Here is a 24,549-nt window from a genome sequence, read left to right as displayed (position 1 = left end):
TAAATCCAGGTGTAAGTTTATCCCTGAGCTTCAGTGTCTGTCCACAATAATGGGAAAAATGCAACCGAAGGCCTAATAAAACAGGACTTGTGCTGGCTCTGAGCAGGAGGTTTCTGTGCTGGTGATTTCCTTTTTAGTGCTCTGTTTGATTGCCATCATATTTGAGACCTTCTCCGTGGTTCTTTTTTTGAGTTTGGCTCTTTGCTGACCTTTTACACAAGCTTTATTGCTCTGTTTCCTGTGGCAGATTCCACTGCCAGTAACAGAGATTGGATCCCTTATTGAATGAGGGTGCTGTGTCAGCTCTGGCAGGTTGATGACGTTTGTGCTGTGACATAGAATCTGCCCATGGTCTTTTTAAATTTCCATTATCTAAGCTGGTATATACCTTTGGTCTCAAGGTTTTGTTTTCAGTTTATTTTCACCACAATGTCATCCTGGTTTGCCTTTCATGATACCAGCTACTGCCTGAGCTGCTGAGGACTGTGAGGCTGGTTGGTCTGCTTTCCTGAGAGTTGTCAATCTAATCTCAGCTCACTGTCTTCTTTTTTTGAAACAGCAAATGCCACGTTAAGGATGTTTTTATTCTGGTGTATGCATGCACCCTGTATTACCTGACTTCTGGAGCTCTAGGAATCTCAGGTGCGCTTTACTGTCCATTGACATTTTAAAATGACAGCTGTAGCTTTGGATTGCCGCACTTGAGGTAGGATATTTGGCATCTTGACTAAAACATTCAGCAACCTGCATTTTTAATGCCTAAACCTGGATTTTTAATGCTTAAATGGCATTTGGGTGTAATGGAAAAGGTGTTGTCAGATTTGCTTAGTATGTACATGGCATCCCTTTTTATTCTTCTTTATTATTTATATGAAAACAATGGAAAACAAATGAATAATGAGAGTTTTGCAGTGAACACTTCACGGTGTTATTTTTCTGGTGATGGTGTGTTGTTGTGAAGAAATGAGCTTACAATGGACTTACTGCAGAATTGTTTGGCCGCTGGTGATACCTCTAGAATGGGCTGCAGTAATCCCAAATCCATGATAGATGTTTCTTTCACCAGTTCACAATGAATAATCCTCTTAATTTCCTTGACTAGCAGCTGGTATTGCTACAACCTGTGCCTAAACCCAAGCACAGCTTATTCAGAAAGCCTTCTGGCCCTGTGAGCGAGGGGGAATTCTCTCCCAGCGGGGTAGCGTGGGCAAACTTTCACAGGGTCAGCTCTGCCAGGCTCTGACTTCTCCTCTCTCTCTCTCTCCCCCCTAGATGCAGCAGCTGTTCTACGAGAATTACGAGAAGAACAAGAAAGGCTACATCCGTGACCTGAGGAACAGCAAGATCCACCGAGCCATAACGCTGCACCCCAACAAGAACCCCCCGTACCAGTACAGGCTGCACAGCTACATGCTGAGCCGCAAGATCGCCGAGCTGCGCCACCGCACCGTGCAGCTGCACCGCGAGATCGTGCTCATGAGCAAGTACAGCAACACCGAAATCCACAAGGAGGACCTGCAGCTGGGCATGCCGCCCTCCTTCATGCGCTTCCAGCCCCGCCACCGCGAGGAGATCCTGGAGTGGGAGTTCCTTACGGGGAAATACCTGTACTCGGGTGCCGACGGGCAGCCGCCCCGCAGAGGGATGGACTCGTCCCAGCGCGAGGCGTTGGATGACATCGTGATGCAGGTGATGGAAATGATCAACGCCAACGCCAAGACACGGGGGAGGATCATTGATTTCAAGGAGATACAGTATGGATACCGCAGGGTGAACCCCATGTACGGAGCAGAGTACGTGCTGGACCTGCTGCTTCTCTACAAGAAGCACAAGGGGAAGAAGATGACGGTCCCCGTGAGGAGGCACGCGTACCTGCAGCAGACCTTCAGCAAGATCCAGTTCATGGAGCATGAAGAGATGGATGCCAAAGAGCTGGCCAGCAAAATCAACCAGGATTCTGGCTCCTTGTCCTTCCTCTCCAACTCACTGAAGATGTTTGTCCCCTTCCAGCTCAGCAGGTCCAAAGCAGAAAGGAAGGAGCTCAAAGACAAGAAGATCAACATCCTGATCCCTCTCTCCGGGCGGTTTGACATGTTTGCGAGGTTCATGGGGAATTTTGAAAAGACGTGCCTCATTCCAAACCAGAACGTCAAGCTGGTTGTCCTGCTTTTCAACTCCAACTCCAACCCTGACAAAGCGAAGCAGATTGAGCTGATGAGAGATTACCGCTCCAAATACCCCAAGGCTGACATGCAGGTTCTGCCGGTGTCGGGGGAGTTCTCAAGGGCGCTGGCTCTGGAAGTCGGATCTTCTCAGTTCCAGAATGAGTCTTTACTTTTCTTCTGTGATGTTGACTTAGTGTTTACCACAGAATTCCTCCAGCGGTGTAGAGCCAACACAGTTTTGGGTCAGCAAGTATATTTTCCCATCATTTTTAGCCAGTATGATCCAAAGATTGTTTATAATGGAAAGGTTCCTAGTGACAATCATTTTGCCTTCACTCAGAAAACAGGTTTCTGGAGGAACTATGGCTTTGGTATCACATGTATTTACAAAGCTGACCTTCTTCGAGCAGGTGGCTTTGATGTCTCCATCCAAGGTTGGGGCCTTGAAGATGTAGATCTATTTAATAAAGTCATTCAAGCTGGCTTAAAAACTTTCAGAAGCCAAGAAATTGGAGTAGTCCATGTGCATCACCCTGTTTTTTGTGACCCTAATCTTGATCCAAAACAATATAAGATGTGCTTGGGGTCCAAAGCTTCAACGTATGGGTCCACACAACAGCTGGCTGAAATATGGTTTGAAAAAAACGACCCAAATTTTGGGAAAAGCAGCAATACTAATGGCTCAGTGAGGACAGCCTAATGTCCAGCTATGCTGGAAAAGACTTTTTTTTAATTATCTAATTTATTTTTGGGAAAATGTTTTTTGATAATTCACTTTTAAAAGACCACACAGGATATATTTTAGAAATCATCGTTGTTTTCTTACAAAGCACTCGTTTTGAGAAGAACAAGGCCCTTGGGTTTTTTTGTTGTTGTGTTTTTGGTTTGGAACAAAACTGTGATCAATATTTGCCTTCAAACAGAAAAAAAAAAAAAAAAGAAAAAAAATTGTTTAAGAGTTATCTGATCAGCGGAAATCTGACTTGAATTAGAATTTCCTTATGAACAAAAGATTGTTTCCTACCGTTTCCGTTGCCGTCTTCACGGCTGGGATTCTGTAAATGTGGACCTGAGCGTGCAAAGCCAAGTGACAAAACGCTGTGTCTAAATGTTGTTGGTGTGACTGCTACCGTGCAAAGATTCTGCTCCTTTGGTTCAGGATTAGCCATTAATTCTCAAATTGCGTTAGAAAATCCGAGTCGCTGTGGCGATGAGCAAGGGTGGTAATCGCAGGAGGGCTTTTTGTTTTTCCCTAATAGCTGATTATTTCAGTTTAAAAATACACCTCCACTTACGATGGGCAGGCGAGGGAGGGAAGTAAGCACAAGCCGTGATCCGGTCAGTCCTTGTAGAAATTGTTGTGTTTGGAATGCTGGGGGAAGCCGTGGTGGGTTCTGTGTTCTGTCCTCAGCTGCCCTCCGAGGCTGAGCCGGGGACCAGGGAATGCTGAGGAGCCAGGGGAAGGGGCTGGGGATGGGAATCTCTGGCAGCCAAACGACAGCACACAATGAACAATCCAAGATCCCCGAGGAGAACCTGGAGAACTCCTCTGCCCCGAGTGTCCCCGATCGCGTCCATTTCCTTCGGTCACCTGATGTTAGTGGGAACAATTATTACATTGGATTGCTAGTTTTGTTTTGGGATTATTTTTTTTTTTCTGTATCTGCTAGACCGTTAATTTATTTAATATCCATTGTTTTAGGTTCTTGACCTTTCCTTGAATATCTGTTAGTCATTTTAATATTTTATATATATATATATGCGTGTGTAAATATATATATATATATTAGGAATGTATTGCATCTTCTCACTGATAAGGTAGTGTACATCATACTTACAGTAAATGATCTCCAAAGATTACTTTCTAAAATATTTTTTCATGAATCTTTTTTTTTTTCTCCCCCAAATTTCTTCAACATTTTTGGAATGACTTCAGTGAATTTAGGAATTTTTTGGTATTCTAAGAGGAACTGGGGATGAGGAGGCTGAATACAAGGAAAGTGTGATCCCTATGAGTTAACACCTAGCAAGGTAAGAGAAAATACACGAAATAAAGTGCCTTAAAGCCAGATAGGGAACCCTGTACACTGAGACTTAGACAGTGACTGGACATTGTCATTGAAGCAGATGATCTCTTGGGACCTATGTACCTGTAAATATCCTGCTCAGCAGAAACAGAAAATAAAAACCAGCGAACAATATATTTTTCTATCGTATCCTCCAGCCCCATTTCATCCCATTGCCCTCAGTTCCACTTTGCCTGCTCTTTGGGAAGTGGAGGCAAGTGAAGGAATGGAGAAAACCCAAGGCTTTGGTGGTTGCTGCCACGTTTGAAGGGATCTTACAGTGCAATTGCTATTCCAGTAGAAGAAATAACCATTGTTTACACGTGTATGGAGTATGAACTGCAGCTAGCAAAGAGTCTGTGTCTTACAGTGTTCATCATTTTCTGGTGACAGTCCCAAGGATGTAGGTGCATGGAAAATTTTTCTTTTCCTCCTCTCTTTTCTTTTTTTTTCCTTTCTTTCTTTCATTTTTTTTAAACTTGCTTCTAAGATGCAATAAAGATTTTTTTATTTGCAATCGGAGCTGCTCACGTCGTCAGTCCGTGTCGTTCCACCCAGCAGAGGCACAGGGTCACACACTTGGGAAGTAAGTCCAGGTAAAAGGATCTCTCTCTTCCAAAGGGTTTTAACTTCTGTGTTGTGGCCTGGGATGAGCCCAGGGCTTAAATCTTGGCTCTGAGGGAAGGCAGAACAAACCCATTCATCAGGAGCTGGTGCTGATGAGCTGTGCCATTCCCTGGGTTTGACATTTTCCTCATGAAAATGTTAAAAGTACTTCTGCTGCCTGAAAATACCCATAAGTGTACATTTCAAATGCATACAATGACAAGGGTGCATGGCGCCCTAATGTTTTGTGTGTTCAAAACACTGTAAAAACAATTATTAAGTGGGTTGAGCACTTATTTTTTAATAGCTCTAGGAGTTGTTTTGTGTTGGTGTGAGGACAAAATTAAGTCCCAAAGCAAGGATCTTAGGGATTGCAGAGGTGTTTCTTCACACAAGGGAAAGGGAAAAGAAAAAAAACACCAAAAAGAAAACAAACAAACAAAAAACCCAACTTATATTTGTGGTAAATGTATTTGTGGTACAGAAAAAAAGAGAGTTTAAAGAAAATGAACCCCGAAGAAAATGGAGCAAGACGGAGCAAAACAGAGAGAAAAAAGCCTGTACTTGTACTGTATTTATTAACATTTATGATTATGTAGGACTTTTTTTAGCCCATAACAGCTGGTAAAAGCAGAATGTAACTGGAAAAAGCCATTTTGAGAACAGCACCATGTGGTATTGGGTTTTTTTTCTCAGTTGCTGCAGTTCTAATTCTGCTACCAAATCTCTATTAAAAGTGAGTTTTGTACCAAGCTTGCAGCAGCCCTCGAGGCCTCACATCGCAATTGATCACATATTTTATGGACTCACAGCTTAAGAGAAGTCCATTTTAAAGTAAAGTTTTAATTATAACCTTTTATGACAAAGTCTAAACACATAAACCCCATTTTATACTAAAGTAAGTGGCATTTGCTGCCCCACTTGTAAGGAACTGGACAGAAGTGGAAATCATCAGCTGGTAGGTGCTAACCCAGCCTTGACAAAAATCCCTTCTGGGGCTGGGACGTTTCATCCTCAATTTATTCTGGTTGTTTGCTTCGGACAGAAGTTTCCTTCACCCTGAGGAAGCAGGAAAATCATGGAGGGTTTTCCTCTGGGCCACAGAGGTGTGAGAAAATGAGATGGTGTCATCCTGAAAATGAAGGATGTGGTGCCCAGTCATGTCCCATCTAGAGAGATGCTTCTGTTCTTTATTAAAACAATTAAAAATGTGAGACACTTCTTTCCCTCGTTATTCTGGTGCAGGTAACCTGGGTTGGATGCTGTGGCATCCTCAGAGCAGTAAAACTCCCACCCACACAGAGCTTTGCAGCCCCTGGGCACATGGTGTCAAACCCTTCACCTTCTCTGCTCACCCCTGGATGAGGAGCTGGATTTATTAACTCTGTTTTCTAAAAGCTTTTCCCTCCTGCTCAAGGATCAGTGATGGCAAAAAGAGATGGGGAAAATGTGAGTCCAGAAAGGCAGTGGGTACTCCTGGTGACTGTCATGCTGGATGTGACTATTTACATGTGACATTATTTTCTGTGACTTTGCAGAGTGACAGCCCATGGAAGGATTTCAAGTTTTGGTCCTGTGGGCACAATGGGAGTTTATTACCCGGAAAACTCAGTGCCCAGCTCCAGCCCCATGTGGCTCCCCTGGACCTGGCTGGCTGGTTCCTTTCAGCACAATCAGCACAAAGTCCCGCTGACCCAAATCTGCTTACTCTGAGTTTTTGTGGAAGCCTCTAACTTTACATTGCAAATTATTATCCTGAGCTGTTTCGCATGAATACTTGCTAAAACTACTCGGCTTGCACAGCCAGCCACAGCCGGGAGCTTTTGGAAAGAAAATCTTGCAGAGGCATTAAAAATGGGGAGAAGGTCCAGGCCCCACTGGGCTCCTGCTCTGCTCTGGCCTGGGTGATCCCTGGGCTGGTGGGACACTGCCCTGTTTTAATGAATGGGTTTGTACCCAGTGAGTTATTGTGCTGACCAGAGCAGATTCAGGGGTTTGATCCCAGCTGGAGCTCAAAAACCACCTCCTTCCAGGCTTAGGCAGCCTTGGAGACAACCTGGGCTCCCCAGCCAAGGCAGTGCATCTCATGAGGAATCCTTTCCAACTATTTTCCTGGATTTTACCTGGCTGCTGCTGCCAGAAGCACTTTTATTCCTCACATCCAAACTGCTGCTGACACTCCCAGGTGTAAGGAACGTGTCCATGTCCTTTCCAAGCTCCAGAACCATGTCCCAGGTCTCCTCCAGCCCAGGAATCCCTGCCACCTTCTAAATCACTTTTATGAGTGGGGTGAAAAACATTAACATTTAAAAAAAAAAACCCAGCCCAAATACTGGGTTGGCCAAATTTACTTTCACACTTTAATTCAATAAAAACCTCAACTTTAATTGACCTGAATTGGCTCCAACATTTCCAGCAGGCTGGGCTGGAGTCTCTTGGAAATGGGGGTCCCCTGTTTGGTTGGGGGTGTCAAGAGGACTTTGTCAGGGTCCTGCTCCACCTTTTAGAAAAAGAAGACAAAAGAGTAACACCACCTTTGTGTTTTACTGACTTTTCACCTAGAGGGCTCCCAAAAGGGGCAGAGTTTAAAGTGGTTCTGTGATAAAACAAACTCCCAGTGCAAACAGGCTGGGATGTGGGGCAGATAAAGGCTGTTTGCTGTGCCAGGATGGCTCTGAGTGCTGGGCTAGGACCATAACAGCCCTGGGAAACCTGAACTGCTGTGGATGTTCCTCTCATGGGCTGGGGATGGGCTCTGTCCCTCTGCCAGCATCACTTGGCAGTGATTCCCCCAGTGCTGAGCACCTGTCCCAGGTGAGCTCAGCCCCAGCCCAATCCCAGGCACCATTCTTATCCCCAACCCCATTCCTGGTCCCATCCTTCTCCTCATTTTCATCCCCATCCCCAGCTCCATCCCCGGCCCCATCCTCACCCTAATCTTCATCACAATCTCCACCCTCATTCGCATCTCCATCCCCATCCGTACCCTGCTCCACCTGGGTTAAGGCCCTGAGGCCCAACCCAGCTCCCATCCCAGGGGTAAGCCAAGGACAGGCCTGAAATAACCAGGATATTTCCTGTCCTTTTAAAGCTTTTAAAGAAAACTCATTTCCTCTGTCCTTTCGGTAGCAGAATACAAAGCAGCCAGTGCTGCCCCTTTCCCCACCTCCCTTAGAAATCACCTTTTTCCTTATGCTGAAGCTGAGAGCCCTTGGTGCTGTGTGGGATGGGGAGCATCCAGCTGCTGTGTCAGTGTTCACCTGCCCTCCCTGTCCTGGGGGCACAGGAGGTGGGGTTTTGCTCTAATATATCAATTCACAATTCCTGCCCACTGTGCAGGGCACTGTGTGCCATGAGGCAGAGCCAGCCCTTCTTTCCCTTCCTAGCAGAATGAGCTGTAATGTTCCCATTTTCCTACACATGGAGGGGTAGGTTGGGTTTGGACAGCCCCAGGCTGGTGGGGTCTGTGCACCCACAGTGCTGGGGCCCCACAACGTCCTGAGTGAGCATCAGGATATGGGATGCAACCAGTGATTTGCCCCTACATCATGCCTCCCCCCAGAAATACTCAGGCCATGCCCCAGACTGGGATATTGGGCACAGCTGTTCTTCATCCCAGGGCCTGACTCTGCACTGATGCCAGCAAAGAAACAGCCCAAACCAGGAACAGGAATCACTATCCAGTTAGGAATTGAATATAATCCTTTCAAAGCAGGTAAAGGACCACGGAGCACTCCAGGGAAAAGCCCAGGGAGCTGTGTGGCTCTGCTCTCAGGAGTGAGGGAGTGAAGCTGGGGGGGCTTTTGGGCTCAGTTAATCCCAGGCAGGTCCTGTTCATCTCATTTTGCTTCCTTGATGAGTAAATAACACCCCTGGCAGCCCCTGCCCTCCCACTGCTGGTGCTGGGGTTAATCCACTCCCAGAGCATCCACTTCCCCCCCAGCACTGAGCCCAAAGCTGTTCTCTTGCCTCTCCTCTGTCAGCAGAAGGAATAACCCCCTGCCAGGGCCTTGCTTGGGCCCATATTTATCAGCTGAAATAAATTAGTGAGGACTGAGATAGGTGCAGCTCCCCCAGACGCACACCTGGGGCTCCTGCTGCCCCTTTGTTCCAGGCTCTGGGGCTTTTCCTGCCTTTGGCTGTGACCCCATCCCTTCCCCCTGACGCCCCTCACCTGTACCTGCCATCAGGAGAACAGGAGCACTGAAATCTCAAACTGGTGGGACTTGATTTTTGTTTTTACTGTCTGTTTATTTCTGCCCCTGGGGAATCATCCCTGCAGCACGTGCAGTGCTCACTTCATGGAGCCTTGTGCTAATGAGGTTTCAGGTCTGCTGAAGGGGGGAATTTTGTTCTTATTACTCAGGCTCTCAGCTGCTTTTGGGAACCAACCCCCTGCTCCCAGGAGGTTTTGGGACACACACCCACCACTCAGAGGTCCCATGAAACCCATCCAGGTGCCACCCCCTTTTGTGCCCTCCCCAGCTGAGCACCCTGACCCACCTGGCAAGGAGCAGGGATGTCTCGTGTGTCAGGAAGGGTCTTGTGCAGCCCCAGAGCAGTGTCCAGCAGAACAAAGGCCCTGCTGTCTCCAGGCCTTGGCCAGGGCCCACCAAAGGTCTGGGAGATGCTCCAGCTTCCCCCATGGGCACTGGCACAAGCCCACGCTGGCTTTGGGGGCAGCACAGCACCCAAGGTGTTCTGGTAAAGAGGAACAATAAGGAACTGTTGTGGTTGTTCCACAGGGTGTTTCCTCGAAGGGAACCTGCAAGGCTGAATGAAAGAATGAACCCCTTTATAGCTCCTGTTGGGGCTTCAGGTATCATGGGAAGAGTTCCTGCAAGTCAAAGGAATCTGGCAGCTGGAAAAGGTGACCATGAGACCTCACCCCAGCCCTGAGACAAAGGGAGAGAGCCTGTCCTGGCAAGGGAGGGAATTTTTAGTGCTACCACACCTGCTCATGAGCTGCTGGAGAGGCACAGGGTGACAGTCACAGGCAAGGCCAGGAATGGAGACGGTCTGTACTCACAGCCCTGACTCCAGCTGTGCTCATCACAACCAGCACTTGAATCACGCTGCAAACCCCAAACACCCTGTGCCAGTTGGGTTTCCAATAAAAACCACCAATGCAGTGCCATCCTGGGGAGGAATCAGTTTATTTTAAGATACATTCTGTTTCTGAAGAAGGATATTTTAGCAGCCTGCAACAGAAATGTGAACCAGAGGGTTAACCTGCCCGTTCGGCCTTGGCCAGCCTTGCCGATGCTCACACAAGATTCTTGGGATAAAAAAAAGAAAAAGAAAGGTCCAAAATTCAAACTGTACACCTTTATACAGGGTGCTTAGCTGGGGGCACTTTTTACACTGCTGTACATGCTTGGGATAATTAAGTGCAATTGGATTTAGAGCCAATACAGCATCCCAGGCCACTAACGAGGATAAAATACAAGCTGTGGTGGGCAGAAGCTGCACAGATACACAGGCAAACTGAGCTTATTGTGTTCCTGCTGCTCCAGAGTGCATTTCCCAAGAGAAACAGGAGTGGAGCAGAGACAGCTTATAAACCTTCCTGGTCAGGGGCTCCCTTCTCTTCCATCAGGAATATCTGTCACACCCAGTGGCTTTGATTTCCATCAGCTCCATCGACAAGGCAGCAGTGCCATGAGCCAGCTCACCCACTCCTGGTGCAGCATTCCTGGCAGGTTGTTTTGGGTTCCCTCACAGGAACTCTGCACCACTACAGTTTTTAGGAACCAGAAACGCAGTGGCCAGCCACAGCTTCTCACTGGCTCCTACACCAGGGTGTCTCTACACAGGAACTACACCTGAAGTAGGACACACACCCTAACTAATGGAGTTGCAGGGAGGTGGGAAGCAGCCCCACAGCGCAGGGTTTCCAGCAGATGCATTCCTCCTGGGAACAGGGTGAACCAGCCCTCAGTGCCCGCGCTGCCGGCCAGCAGGCAGCCGGGACTGGGATGTGCTCAGACACCCAGGGCAGAGCCCACGGAGCTCTCCTGGCTGACACACACACAACAACAGCAGCAGCAGCAGCCAGGGCATGCTGAAGGTGAGGAAGGAATTCAAAACAGGGAAGAACAAACTGGAAATCGGGGGATGAATAGAATGGCAGCCACCTTTGCTCTCACCAGTACAGGGGAGTGTGTGACAGAGCACGGAGCTGGCCCAGCTCCCAGCCCTTCCCAGCGGCTTCTTCATTCCCCAAAAGCCCTGGTGGGGCTCTGGGAACCCCAGGGTGCTCACTAGCAGCAAACCAGACACACACTCCCCCCACGAGCCCTGGTGTGTCTCCGAGTCCAGGACGCTCCCGCTGGGTGTCGGGTGCAGCGCCACGGGCACTACCTTCTCTTGCGCATGCAGGTCTCCAGCCTGCCCAGCTCCTCGTAGGCCTGGTAGAAAATGTCAAAGTCTCTGGCACTCCAGCCCCTCCAGACAGCCAGGCACCTCTCCATGTGCTCGTTCTCAAAGCAGCACACCACCGTGTCCCTCGCTACCAGAGCCGCGTCCACCAGCGTCCTGGGGAAGGAGCACAGAGCAGGGAAGGGAGTTACAGGGAAGGATGTCACAGGGAAGGGCATTAAAGGGAAGGATGTTACTGGGAAGGGCATTACAGGGAAGGGCATTGCAGGGAAGGGCAGCTCTGCGAGCACAGCACTGGCTTATGAGCTTCCCTTCCAGCTACACAAGCTTTTTATAAGCTGCAAATCCTTCAGCAAGGAGAATGTTACAAAGAGAGGGATCAGAAACTGTGTCACATCAAAACCAAGCAGCTCACTGACATGGGAAAAGGTTTTTAAAGGGATTCAGGTGCCTAAATATGCAGGTGGGGGCTTAAGTCTGCCATGGCATTTGAAGTTGCTGCTAATCTCCTGATTTGCTAAATCCACAGACTCTTGCTCCTGCTGCCAGCTGGGCATTTTCAGAACAGCTCCATCGTAACACAGCTGACAGGCTGCTGAGAGCTTCCAGAGCCTGGAATAAAGCATGGAAGTGGGATGGAGCCTGCCTGTGTCAGCTCAGGGGCTGAGGCCCGAGCCCAGAGCAGCAGGCACAGCTGTGGCAGCACTCAGGGATCCGTGTGGTCTGTGTTGTATGTGTTTCCCTTCATGTCTCTGTTGTAGCTGGCCCTGCAGGTACCTCAGAGGGAGGTGGCTGGGCAGACAATGACACTTTTCCCTTGCAGGGTCCAAGGGACAGGACTGCAGCCCTCACTGGGCTCCTTCTACCACTCCCATAGCAGATGGGGAAGGTTGGTGCCAAAGTGTTTCCCCACAAAGGTGCCCAGATGGGAGCACTGGCCACAGGACTGTCCTTGGCAGCTGGTTGTTATAACAGACTGCCCCTACAAAGCCCCCTCCCTTTCCTCCCCTCCCAGCTCTGCTCTGCCATTTGAGCAGCCCCTTCCCATTCCTCCCCTTCTGCTCTTTATCCTGCTGCTCAAACAGGGAGGGTCAGTGGCCACGGTGCCTGGTCCAGCCAGGCAGCAGGGCAGGACAGGTGTGAGATGTGGTATCACTTTGCCTGAACTCCACACTCAATCTCAGTTAAACAAAACCAGCCTAAGAGTACCTGTGACCAATAAAGAGAATTCTCTCCTCCCAGCTAGCTGATAAAGACACTCATTTCAGAGTAGAGGGAATGGCAGGAGCCTTTGATCTCCTGTTGTGTTTACCTGGCAGTAATAAACGATCATTTATAATCCTTAGCACTGCTTAACCTGCATTTGTTTGTTTTTTTCTGAATTGCAGAATCCAAGTAAGAAACAAAGTGAAAGAATAACAGCTATTTATTTCCTTGACTCTCCTTCTCTGTGTGAAACATTTTAAATTAACGTATATAACTGCTCTCCCCTGTGCTCCAGGAGCCGTCCCCCGGCCTGTCACTGCCCAGAGCACAAAGGTGCTCATTTAGAGCCAGAACATCAACCTGACCCACGTGAATGCAGCCACAGACAAGCGCCGTGCTCTGCATAAATACACCTCTTGTTCTGAGCACAGGGCTGAGTCTGCCAGGCTGCTCTGACCTTCTGCCAGGTGCCCTCAGAGCAAAGGGAGCCAGCACCAGGCAGGATCAGGCCAACTCGATCACATTGTGCACAGCCCTGTCTGTGTCATTATGGGGTGCTCAGTCTCTGTGGATTTTGGAGACCAGGCTTCAGTCACAGAGCCCTCTCCTTGCTGTCTGCCCCTCTCTAAAAGCCTTGATGTGCAACCAGCAACTGTGTCCTCCCACTGGGAACTCCTCAGAAGCTGCTGGAAGCCACGAGGATGTTCCCAAGAGCCCTGAGAGCCTGCAGAGCCCCCCGTGCCCCCTTGTGCCCCTGGTGTGCCCAGCCAGCCTCACCCGTAGGGAGCCAGCTCCCCGGCCTTCAGCACCGCGATCACTCTGCCCCGCTGCGTGCCCGACTCCTTCTCCAGCCCGATCACAATGATGTCCCCTCCTCTCCTGGAAGAGAAACGAGGGAAATGTCACATCCTCAGCACTGGGGATGCTGTCAGCTGAGGAGGATCCATGCTGGATATCCATCCTCTGCTCCATGCCCATCTGCAGCCAAGGGGACGGGGCACGATGATGCCACGGGGGCATCCTGAATCCAGTGCAGTGGGGACAGAGATCCTGTCACAAGCAAAATCAGCTTCCCAGAGGTTCCCATCAGCTCCACAGGAGGCAGCAGGACTTGCCAGGGCTGTGTCCAAGCAAGGAGGCTGCCTGCTGCTCTTTGTTTCCTCAGTAGTTGGGGAAACACAGCTTGGAGTCTGACTACCCCCTTCTCATTCTGCTGAAACCAACCCAGCAACGCTTTCTACATGGCCACTCTGCTCAACACTGCATAATTCCAAAAGGTGTAGAAAATACATGTTCCATTATACTGGGAACAGAATTTCTCAATGGTAACTTGACTTTCTGGCCAGGTGAATCATACTGGGAATGTAAAAGCTGCTGAATTAGCCTGAGTTAATCTCATGCTCAGCCAGGAGGGATTTTGACTAAGTTGCCTGGTTAAGTGACCCACTTACCTGGGGATCCAGATGAGGTCTTTTACAGGCAGAATCTTGACTGCTTGGAGATGCTCCATGTTATCACCCACAGGTGAAGCATCATGATCCAGGGGAGCCTTCAGCTCGTGGAATTTCTCAGACTCCTCAAAATCCGTGGAGAAGGGTGCACTGGAAGAGCTCAAGGGTGAGCTGGGCAGGCTGGAGGGGCAGCGGGTCACCGCGTTGGGAGGCGAGTAGGAGTAGGAAGACACAGAGCAGTAATCTGTGAGCGAGTCCTGGTGGTTCAGGATCTGGGTGCCCACGTCTGGGCTGTACATGATGCTCACATCCCCCGGGGGGTTGCTCTCCACCACCCCGTGGCTGATGGGGGCCGTGGCCGGGATGGCAGCCGAGGGCTGCTGGATGGTGAACATGTCCCTGAGGGGGCTGCAGTCCCCGCAGAAGTAGCGAGCGCAGAGCTGGTAGCTGGTGGCGTGGTACATCACCAGGAAGTTGCTTTTGTCATCCAGACACCAGAGCACCTCCTCGCCGTGGCACTCGGAGTTGCAGGCGATGGATGTGATGACGGAGGGCGGGCTGAAGGGCTCCAGCCTCCTGCTGATCTCCATGGAGGCGCAGTCGATGACCAGGAGCCCGGGGCCATTGCTGTACCACACCTCGGCCCCGCTGCTGGTGACCTCCATGGCCCTCACTGGGTACGGGTTCTGCCGCGGGTCGCTGTCGGGGATGTTGAATTTGGACCTGTTGGCTGTGTGGGAGCACAGGTAGGAGCAGTTGTCCCCTGGCAGGCCCTGGGACACTGAAAACACGGCTACCAGCCCATCTGACAAGCCAGCCAGCACCACATATGAGTTCTGTGAGAAAGAGAGAAAAATTTCATGGAATTATAGAATGGTTGGGTTGGAAGCAACCTAAATGATCATCTCATTCCATCCCTCTGCCATGGGCAGGGACACCTTCCACTAGACCTGGTTGCTCCAAGGCCCATCCAACCTGGCCCTGAACACTTCCAGGGATAGGGAGTCCACAACCTCTCTGTGCCAGGACCTCACCACCCTCACAGCAAAGAATTTTTTCCTGTTTCTTTATTTCTCTATAATAGAAGAGCTTTCATGCCCAGAAGCTCTGCCTGCTTCTCACATTCTGCAAGAACACCAGTAACTTACCCCAGAACAGTGATAACACAACACAAAAAGGAGTCATTCCCTAGAAGCTGCTGCAGAGCCAGGCTCCTTTCACCCAGTATTACCTCTCTCTTTACTGGCAGGGGCGGACAGACGGACCTGGCAGCCTGCCCTGAAGGTTAACAAATTCAAGCTGGAGTATGTTCAGAGACAGCCATCATGATCCCAGGAATCCAGCTGTAGAAACCCGGCTCACTTCCAAAAAGGAGTAAAGCTATTGCTATCAATGTAGGTAGGAGAGGAATGGAAGAAATGCAGTAAAAATGGAAAGAGGGAGCCAATATTCTCACAAACAAGAGCATCCAGTGATTGCCCCTCATCCAGAGTCTGCTGCTCTGAGAGCTCTGCTCCTCCCAGGGATGTGCTCTGGCTCTGGGATCCCTGGCAGCTCAGACATCCCAGCCCAGGGCACAGAAGCAGCAGCAGCAGCAAAGCACCTGCCAAGTGCCATGAACAATTCTGCAGGTGGGTAAAAACCTGTCCCTAAATGTACAGATGTGCTGGACACAGCTCCAGCTCCATGGCCATGCATCCCTTGTGTCCCAGGGGCAGGAGCTGCTGAGAAGGCCACGGCTCAGCAACTCCTCCAGCCCATCCCAGCGGGGCAAAATGCTGTTAAACAGGCTGGGAAATTGATCTCTTGGGAACAAAACTTCCCATGACCTTGGGCCTCTACCAGAAACTCCCCCATCTGTGAAGCAGATAAAACAATACTTACCTCAAAGGCCTTTCTATTTCCTCCCTGCGGAGCAATAAATTCAAAATAAAGACCATTTTACCCAGGACTTCTTTGCTGCCTGGACTAAGTACAGCCAACCAAACAGAACCAGACAGAGCAGCACAGAGCTGACACAACCTTGCCCCTCATCAGCCTCTCCACAGTGGAAAGCCCTGCCTTTGGCATGCCCAAAGTGAGGGGCTGAGGGCTCAGTCACCCTTTGCTGGGAATGCAAAAATTAAATTAAGGCACCCCTCTGCCCTTCCAGGGATCTTGATTCTGCCAGGCCTGGACAATAGTTCTCAGGCTGTAAATCCACAGAAAAATCAGTATACTGACTTGCCCCAGCTATTGAGGGGCAGGTAGTGCAGGGTAAGCGTTATTTGATTGACAGCTCTGCTTGCAAGGTTCATTTTGAGTCCTGGACAAAGAGACACTCTCTGCTCACCAAGTATGAGTAAAACCACGAGAGCACTGAGCCCTTATGACTAATCCAAATCACAGCAGAATTTTACTGTAATGGGAAAAACTAGGAAAGCAAGTGGAAAGTTGTGAAACGGGGCTTGGACTAACTCAGTCCAGTCCCAATTCTCTAACCACTAATTAAAAGAAACCCCAACGACCTGCAGTGCTCAGTGCCATGTTCCTGCTGCCATGTGGATCTGGTGCAAAGGCTCCTGGAAGTGCCTTTGCCAAGGAGTTGCATCAGTAGGTTGGATCATGGCACAATGCTTCGCACAAGCTGGGTGTTGGGTTGCTTTTTCTTTGGAAGGAAGTTCAATTACTTAAAACTGAATAAAACAAAGCAGAACAGCCCACATTTCTCTGGTAAAAAATGGTCCAACTTTTTCAGTCTGAAGGACCCCGCACAAGAGGCATTTCTTACTAGAAATTGAAAATTTAAATTGAAATGGGAACATCAGACATTAATGTGGTATGTCAACCTGAACTGCTCCTAGCATGACACAGGACACTATAAAAATCTTCAGAGATTATAATTTTGTCTCATTTGATTTGATAATGCTGAATTATCCAAGCATAGTCTTCACAAAAAATTATTTTGAATTCCTTGATTAGTGTCAGCTACTACACAACAGAATCCCTATTCCCTTTTGAGTTCCACAGGCCAAATTTCCCTGGCACTGAGCAGTCAGCACCATAACCAGGCAGAGGTGGGTCACTGACCCCCTCCTGGTGTTACCAGTAATACCAATGCCAAATCCTGGCCTGTCTGGGATGGAGCAATGGTGGAAGCAGATTTGGAAGGTTTTTTTTCCATTGGGGTATTTATTGCTTTCTGTCTTGGCTATCAGGACCTGTTTCTATCCAGCCATTGCTGTTATCTCTCAGAGAGATAAGAAACAAGAAGCAAATGCTGAAAAATGCCCTTACCCTGCCATCCCTCATGTGACTGAGCTGAGGGAGTGACCAATTCTGCATGTCAAAAGCCACCTCCTCACAGATGCCATAGTTAATTCTTGCCAGATTTCACCCAGTGCCGGTGAGGCAAAGCCCCCCTGATCAGGGTATTCCAGCAGCCACCAAAGGCAGGCAGGGCTGCAGCCTCCAGAAACCTTAAGTAACTTTCTCAGAATTCATTTTCAACATTTGGGCTCCACGAGGAGCCAACAAAAACACACAGCAACAAAAGTGCATTTGAAGGCCCCGTGCTGCCAGCAGTGGGGCCGTGCCAGGAGGAAGGGCTGGAGCGGGGCCGCGCCGCAGCGATGAGCGGGGATGAGCCAGCTCCAGACGTCCTGTCCCCCTGCCAGCGGGAATGGCAAAAAGTCCTGCACCAGGGCCTGGTCACCTCCTCCTCTTGTCCCCACAGGGTCTGCCACTGCTGGCTGCAGCCTTTAAATGCAGCTTTTGTTTCCACGTGTTCCAGGTTTCTGCGCGGGGCCAAAGATTTGCACCCATTCAGGTTCCTCTCTCCCTCCACATCTCTTCCCTCCACTTCTCTTCTACCAAGGCAGAATGTGTCTTGGTTTGCCCTTTTTAACCTGCTCATTTGCTAATTTGTTTGCTTTTTTTCTGCTGAAAATTGTATTGTTTACCAAAAAGAATCATCCTGGTGACAAAAAGCACGCAACAAAAAGCTTAAATTGTACAAGACTTTTCCTTGGCGGGTGAGTTTCAGATTCTGGGCCCCTCTTGCCTGCTTTCAAATTTCCATGATGCTTCCTTTGGATGAGAAACCAAGTTTTGGAAACTATTTCTTTTGGATCAGCCTTCCCAAGGCAGTCGTAAAGAATTCCCCTTCCCAGCAACATCCCTCGGCAATTCTCTGACTAAAAGTTACCTCACATCTCACCAGCTAAAGGGAAATGCAATTCTCTTCTCCACTGGACAGCAGTGACTGTGATAACTGACACAGCTTGCTGGCCAGGCAGTGAGTGTGACAAGTGTAAGCTTTCCACATAGGTTTTTTGGAAGAACTGGCTGGTTTAGTTCTAGCCAGCCTGGTCTGCACATCCCCAGGCTGCTGCTCTGGCCATTTCACTGCCAAACTCATACATAGAAAGGAGAGAGGAAAAAGTAAGTCCAATAAACTAAGAAGGAGTGAGCTGAAGGGAGGTGGATTTCTGGAAGGTTGGGTAGGGTCGGGGGAGGAAGGGAGGTGTCTAGACTCAATATTGCTATTGTAGGGCCTGGCATTATTTATGACATTTTCTAGGCAAGCCACAAACTGGAAATAGAAACCAGGAGACATAAAGCCACTCGTAACCCCTGAGGAATGGCTTTGCAAGCTGTGTGACAGTGGAAAAGCTGAAAGCAAAAGGCTCCTTCGACTGTCCTGGATGGAACCTCAGCCAGCATGAAAAAGAAATTTGCCCTACACATCAGAAATGAAACTCCACGGTGGACAAACGCTGCAGGTCTGAGAGCCAAGGAAAGCCAAGAGATGCAGAGAAATCCAGCCCGGTGCCAACTTTACATCAATGCCCTACTTTAGCCCTACTTACACCATGTTTGGAAGTGCAGCAGCACACCTTACACAAACCATCTGCCTCAGACTCAGCAATCCCAGCAGAAGAGCCAGAAATGGACAATGGCTCAGGACAGGCCTGGTATAAACCAGCAGCTCCGAGAGCTGCCCCATGCTGAGCTCTCAGACACATCCCAGTCTGCTGGCATTTGCAAAGACTACACAGCTACCAGTAATGCTGGAACATAATTACATGTTTTCACTTGAGGTGGCTCTAAGCAAACGGAGGTAATTTAGCAGGAAGACAGTTTTTATACATCTCCCAAGGCTTGCCTGCAATAGGCACCCAGGTCAGATCTCTCCTGCCAGAACGGGATGGTGGCAATTCCAGGGCTAGGCCGATAACATAGAACTTGTTTTAATGCCCATAAGAGTAACTATCCCTGTTACCCATAAGAGCATTACCCAAACCAGCTGTATTATCTAAGTGTTCTCATTCAAAACCAAAACAGGAGTGTGGCTGAGCCCAGATAACATTTCAGGATGACTGTGCACACAAATGACAGCACAGCCAGGAAAACAGTGGGTACAAGAGGCCAGATGTGCCCACGTCCTGCATTAGCACTTAACAAATCTCTATTCTAATTATTGTTTCATGTCTTCTCCATTCTGCTTGATCAGCCTAAACCTTGTGTTCCAGTGAAGTGGAAATGCAGCTGGAAAACTTCCTTGCTGAGGAATTTGATCTGTTTTGACTATTTTCCCAGCAGGTTTGGAAGTGCCAGCTTTGGTCCCCTGACTCAGGTTCTTGCCCACACCTCTGTCCTCTGGCAGAGGCAGAAAGACCTGGAAACTTTCTCCTTGCAGTGCCAAAATGTTCCTGGGCATTGCAAAGTCCTTCAGCACCAGCTGAGAGTGGCAGCTTGGCTGAGCAGCACAGTCTCACTACTGCCCCTTTTCCCTTTTTCCTCTGGGTTGTTCCTTACTCTTTTCAGAAGAGGCATCACCAGGAAGCAGCTCACAGTGGCAGGAGTGTCTAAACCCTTCAGTGGAGTCTTTAAGGGACACATGCCCTGCAATCCATACACAGAAATCTTCTGGTCCTGTGAAAGAGCACATAAAACTCCATAAATACAAACCACCCCACTGCTTTTCATATCTTGATACCTGAGCAAGATCTGATTGGTTCCAAAACTGGGTTTTATTTGTATTTTTTGATACCCAGACAGTAAATCTCTGTTTTTCATAGAGAACCTTTGGCATGTGGGTAGAAAGCAGGTGCTGCATTCCCCAGAACAGGCTGTGGACAATATATGCATTATCCAAAAGTCACCAAAAATCACCGGTGTAGGGATTTTATCACCACATCCAAAAGCAGCATCTGAGAACCCTGAGTGCAAAAATCCCAAAGAACAATTGAAGCAGGTTGTATGTTATTTGGCATTAATCTGTCCATTTAAGGGACACTACATTTTATGTGAAATCACACCTGTCCCACACCTCCTAAATCTACTAGACTGACCAAGAGCACCCAGTTTTGGAACCAGCAAACTTTTCATTCTGAACCAAAAGGTGGAAATACAATGCTTTAAAGTCTGTGAATTTTAATTTTTCTATATTTATTATTATTATTTAAAAATGAAAGAGTATTTGAGCTTTACCTCTATTTGAGAACAGAAAAAGTCAAAATAACTTATTTTCTTATGGGGAGAAAAAAATTTCTATACTCACAGCATCCATGCCAGGGCAGAGTGAAAAAGCCAACACAAATTATTTACTCAGCAAGTCTGGCCTTTTATTCCCCCCCTCTAAAACACTGAATTTCAGGTAAATTAAATGTTTTTGACTGTTTTTTCTTTGTTTTGTGTGAAATGAATGTGTCAGAGCTGGCTGACACTTAACAGCCCTTTCTGATGGGTGGCCAGGGGCTCTGGGGGATAAATCAGCCACACTCTCTCACTCTTATCATTTTAGCTGCAATTTTTCACTGCGAACACAAAACTCACGTACCCATTTCCCACCAACCTTCAAATCCCTCAGGCCTCTTTCAAAACCCCACCCTTAAATGCATGTTTTCTGTCCCTGCCTCCCTTTATCACCCACAGATAAGGAGATTTCCCAGATGAACCCCTGGGCACAGATTGCTCCAGCCCAGAGTTGCCCCTCGGGAAGCCGAGGTTCCCACGGTTGCTCCAGGCTCTGGAGTCTGGAGCTGTGTGTCAGGTAGAAACAAAACACCTGGAGACAGCAGATGCAAAGTCACTGCTCATTTGAGATGCCCTTTGTCTCATACACTCTTGGTTTTACTAATTTAACAGGCCCTTTCTCTTCGTTAGTCGCCCCATACGAGGCCCCTCTCAGGGGGCACAGGCAATGCTCACCTCCGTGGCTGCCCACAGGGCATTCTGAAATTTGAGTTGGCAGCACAGCTTCATTCCTGGGCAGCTCATCCTCTGCACTTCCATGACTCCTTTCTCCAGGTTCACCACCGTGTAGTTCCTGAAAGGAGCAAGCAACAATTTCAGACAGCCAACACTCCTCCTGCACGGGGCCGAGGGACTTGTGGCACTTGTGGCTAAGCCATGACACAACTGCCCAGATGTGGATGATGCTGCAGGGATATGCAGCCCTCCAAACTGTAAATTCCTCATTTAAAGGGAAAGAAAGATGTGCCCTGGCTCTTCCTCAGGGGCAGATGTGTAATTGTTTCTGTGAAGATTTACACTCAGCTCTCTGACTTTGCACAGGGTTAGCAGGACATATGTGGTCTGCTCCTGTAATGGAGCTGTGAGACAAACAGATCCAGCTGAACAGCAGTAATTAATAACCAGGGAGTCTCAGCCCATCTTGCCCATTTGGTTCTCAAGGGAATAGCTGCTCTCCAAGTTCACTGCCTTGCTATTATCTGGCTTCATTATTATTCCAGTACATAAACATAGGAGCATGATTCTACAGAGCAAAGATCTGTAACCTAATAAAATTATTTATAAATATGACTAATTAGTAGTTTTTGTAGCTCAAAGGATTTTGTTTGTTTGGGGAAGTTTACTGAGTTTGGATGTTTGAACAATAACTGGATATTCACAACCACATTTGTGAGTCCCAGATGTTTTACCAACTGTGGCACAAGCAATTACACATCCTGAAATCTGTCACATGTGAGTAAACTTGTTATTCAGCAGTCTCCAGCAAGTGGATTGTCCAGTCAGGAAGCAGATTCACTGAGATATATTGCTGTGAATATTTGGACAACATCCATGTATTCAAAATACATCTGGGGGTGCCATGTGCTTCACCAGTTCAGTAGGAAAAGTTACACTGCCTGCACTGAACAACTGACCAGGGACCACAAATGGCAAAGCAAATAATTCTGCAACAAATCATGTGCCTTCCCCATTAGCTTAATGGTTACAAATAATGAACACATTAATATAAAATTCAGATCAGTTTGTGAATGTTTCCAAATAAGACTGAGGCTATAAAAATCAGCAGCATCCACAAAAATGAACCTAACTAGCCGCAGGTCACATGTGGCTGAGCAAAATGCCATCACCTCCGTCACAATTTAATAACATTTTAAGCACATGCCTTCAGTCCAGAGCACATTTTACTGGCACTGCACACTTGGATGCACACACAGCTCCAGGCATGTGGTTAACTCCCCATGATTGCAATAGGATTTAAGCATGTGCTTAATTGCTTTGCAGAAGAGAGATGGAACTGCAGCCTCAATTAGGAAAGGTTTAGTGTTAAATGGCCTCATTAGGAAAGGCAGAACACGTCTGTTCTCATGTGCAAATGCTTCATCCTGTGTGTGTGAATCATTACACTGCCCTAATCTTCTCCCCATATTAACTGAAGCAGAGTTAAGCTCATTAAATATCCTTTATAAAGCAACCACTGTTCCCAATTAAAAGAGTTTGGGAAAACAGTGCTCACTGTATTCTTGGCGTTCATCCAAGTTCACTTTCACCTTCTTTACCTCCCTCCCAGAGGCAGAAGCGAGGATGCTGAAGGACTTTTTACTTAAAAAGGAAAAAGGGAAAAAAGGAATTGCTAATGTGAGCTGTCTCACCTGGTGTCCTCCTTCCCATCCCAGAACACCACGGTGTACTCCTGCCCCGGGGAGCAGAAGAAGGAAGACTGCTTCCCACAGGGCAGCAGGTACATAAACGTTGCAAAGGTTGGATCTTTCATCTGCCCCACCACAGAGATGGCCAGGGGACGCTGAGGGGGGAGGAAAAGAGAAAGACAAGTCACACAAGATGAAACAGGAGAACCATAATAAACAGGAGGCTCAACAAGGCCAAGCACAAGGTCCTGCACCTGGATCAGGGCAATCCCAAGCACAAGCACAGGCTGGGTGTCCCTGGAATTGGATTCCAACCAAACCATTTTCTGATTCTATGATTATTTATTAAAGCTTGGTCTGTCATTCTCTTACACTTTTTACTGATTAATCTCCTCAGGCTTATGAATTTTGGAAGCTGACCCATTGCATGACAGTGTAGAGATGTTTGAGAGTCAGGCTGACCTTTGTTTGAAGGACAGCAGCTCTAAAACACCAACTGAAATTAATGAAGAATGCAATGCAGCATAATCCTTTTCTTGCACTTTGAAGCTTTTTCTTCCTCATACCTCCTTTTATAATCTTGGGGATTTTGAAGCCTTTGCAGCTGCACTCACGGCAAGACACTAGAACTGTTTCTAGAAATTATGGGTAATGTCTTGCCCTGGTGAAATCAGCAGCCTAACTGCCACGGACATCATGGGACCTTCAAGCCACCACAGCTGTCTAAGGACACAAATCTGTCATAATTTCATTCATAAAGCTCTCATTTAAATCAACAGAAATTCTGGGCCAAATCAGCAGGAGGGGTAAATGGGCAGTGGAGCTGTTGTGCTGCACCAGGAGCAAGCTCAGCCCTCCTGCACAAAAAAGAGAGAGAACACAGCTCAGGAGGGTGGTCTTGTACCTTCTCTGGCTTAGTGTCCCAGCACTCCATCATGAGTGCCTGCATCCTGTAGAGCTGCACCTCCTCGGGCTGCCCCAGGACAGGACGGATCCCTTTGGACAGCTTCTTTGCAATCTGGAGCTGGTGGTGTCCCAGCACAGGCCGCTGCCCGGACAGCAGCTCATACAGGACCATCCCATAGGAGAACATGTCCACCTGGAGCCAGACACAGACAGAAAATCAGGGCAGGGCTCTGTTGGCGAGTGGAGAGGAGGGCAAGGCAGGCACAGTGGGAAAGTCAGTGCCAGCCCTCATGCACGGAGAAGGGAACTGAGCCATGGGATGCTGCCAGCCCCCCAGTGCCACCACAGGGCTGCCCCACAGCCTCCCCTGGTCACCTTCTCATCGTAGACGATGCGGGGCCGGATCTCGGGGGCCTGGTACCCCGGCGTGCCCTCCACGCCCAGCGCGCCCTCGTGGAACGACTGCCGCGAGATGCCGTAGTCGGAGAGCTTGATGTTCACGTGCTCCCTGACGTCCAGGGACCACACCAGGATGTTGTCCGACTTGAGGTCGCAGAAGATGATGTTCTTCTTGTGCAGGTAGGCCAGGCCTGTGGCAATCTGGTAGGCTATTTTGTGTGTCAGCATGTGTCCCAGCGGCACAAAGGAGGAACCTGGCACAAAGGAACAGCCTGTCTCCAGCTCGTGTAATTGTCATAACTGCTGCTTCTTCCCCCTCTCTCCTTCTCTTTTTAACTCCAGAGCAATAGCTGACAACCTTTTGAAACATCACTCAATGCCACCATTTGAAAAGACACTGTTTATTTTACTGTACGTGTCTGACAGTCCTATTAGATTCTTTTTTTAAACCCTTTCACTTCTAGGCCACTAAATCTTCGGGTGA

General features: G+C 48.4%; 2 protein-coding genes across 2 annotated transcripts in view; one reads left to right on the top strand and one right to left on the bottom strand.

Moving 5' to 3' along the window:
* The window catches only part of CHSY1 (chondroitin sulfate synthase 1), a 65,795-nt gene extending 61,042 nt beyond the window's left edge, over positions 1–4,753 (top strand). Inside the window, exon 2 of the mRNA XM_014308345.2 lies at positions 1,273–4,753. Coding sequence (XP_014163820.1) covers positions 1,273–2,865 — 1,593 coding nt within the window. The 3' untranslated portion in view covers positions 2,866–4,753. The remainder of the gene's footprint in view (positions 1–1,272) is intronic.
* A 5,221-nt stretch (positions 4,754–9,974) lies between these two features.
* The window catches only part of LRRK1 (leucine rich repeat kinase 1), a 70,258-nt gene continuing 55,683 nt past the window's right edge, over positions 9,975–24,549 (bottom strand). Inside the window, exons 26-33 of the mRNA XM_005424230.2 lie at positions 24,042–24,319; positions 23,665–23,859; positions 22,764–22,915; positions 21,070–21,187; positions 19,675–19,791; positions 13,876–14,711; positions 13,202–13,303; positions 9,975–11,374 (exon numbers count right to left, since the gene is read on the bottom strand). Coding sequence (XP_005424287.1) covers positions 11,197–11,374; positions 13,202–13,303; positions 13,876–14,711; positions 19,675–19,791; positions 21,070–21,187; positions 22,764–22,915; positions 23,665–23,859; positions 24,042–24,319 — 1,976 coding nt within the window. The 3' untranslated portion in view covers positions 9,975–11,196. The remainder of the gene's footprint in view (positions 11,375–13,201; positions 13,304–13,875; positions 14,712–19,674; positions 19,792–21,069; positions 21,188–22,763; positions 22,916–23,664; positions 23,860–24,041; positions 24,320–24,549) is intronic.

The sequence above is a fragment of the Geospiza fortis genome, unplaced genomic scaffold (genome assembly GCF_000277835.1).
Source record: "Geospiza fortis unplaced genomic scaffold, GeoFor_1.0 scaffold2, whole genome shotgun sequence".
In the NCBI taxonomy this organism is placed as follows: domain Eukaryota; kingdom Metazoa; phylum Chordata; class Aves; order Passeriformes; family Thraupidae; genus Geospiza; species Geospiza fortis.
The sequence above is the reverse complement of the archived record's forward strand: the minus strand, read 5'-3'. Positions and strand labels throughout refer to the sequence as shown.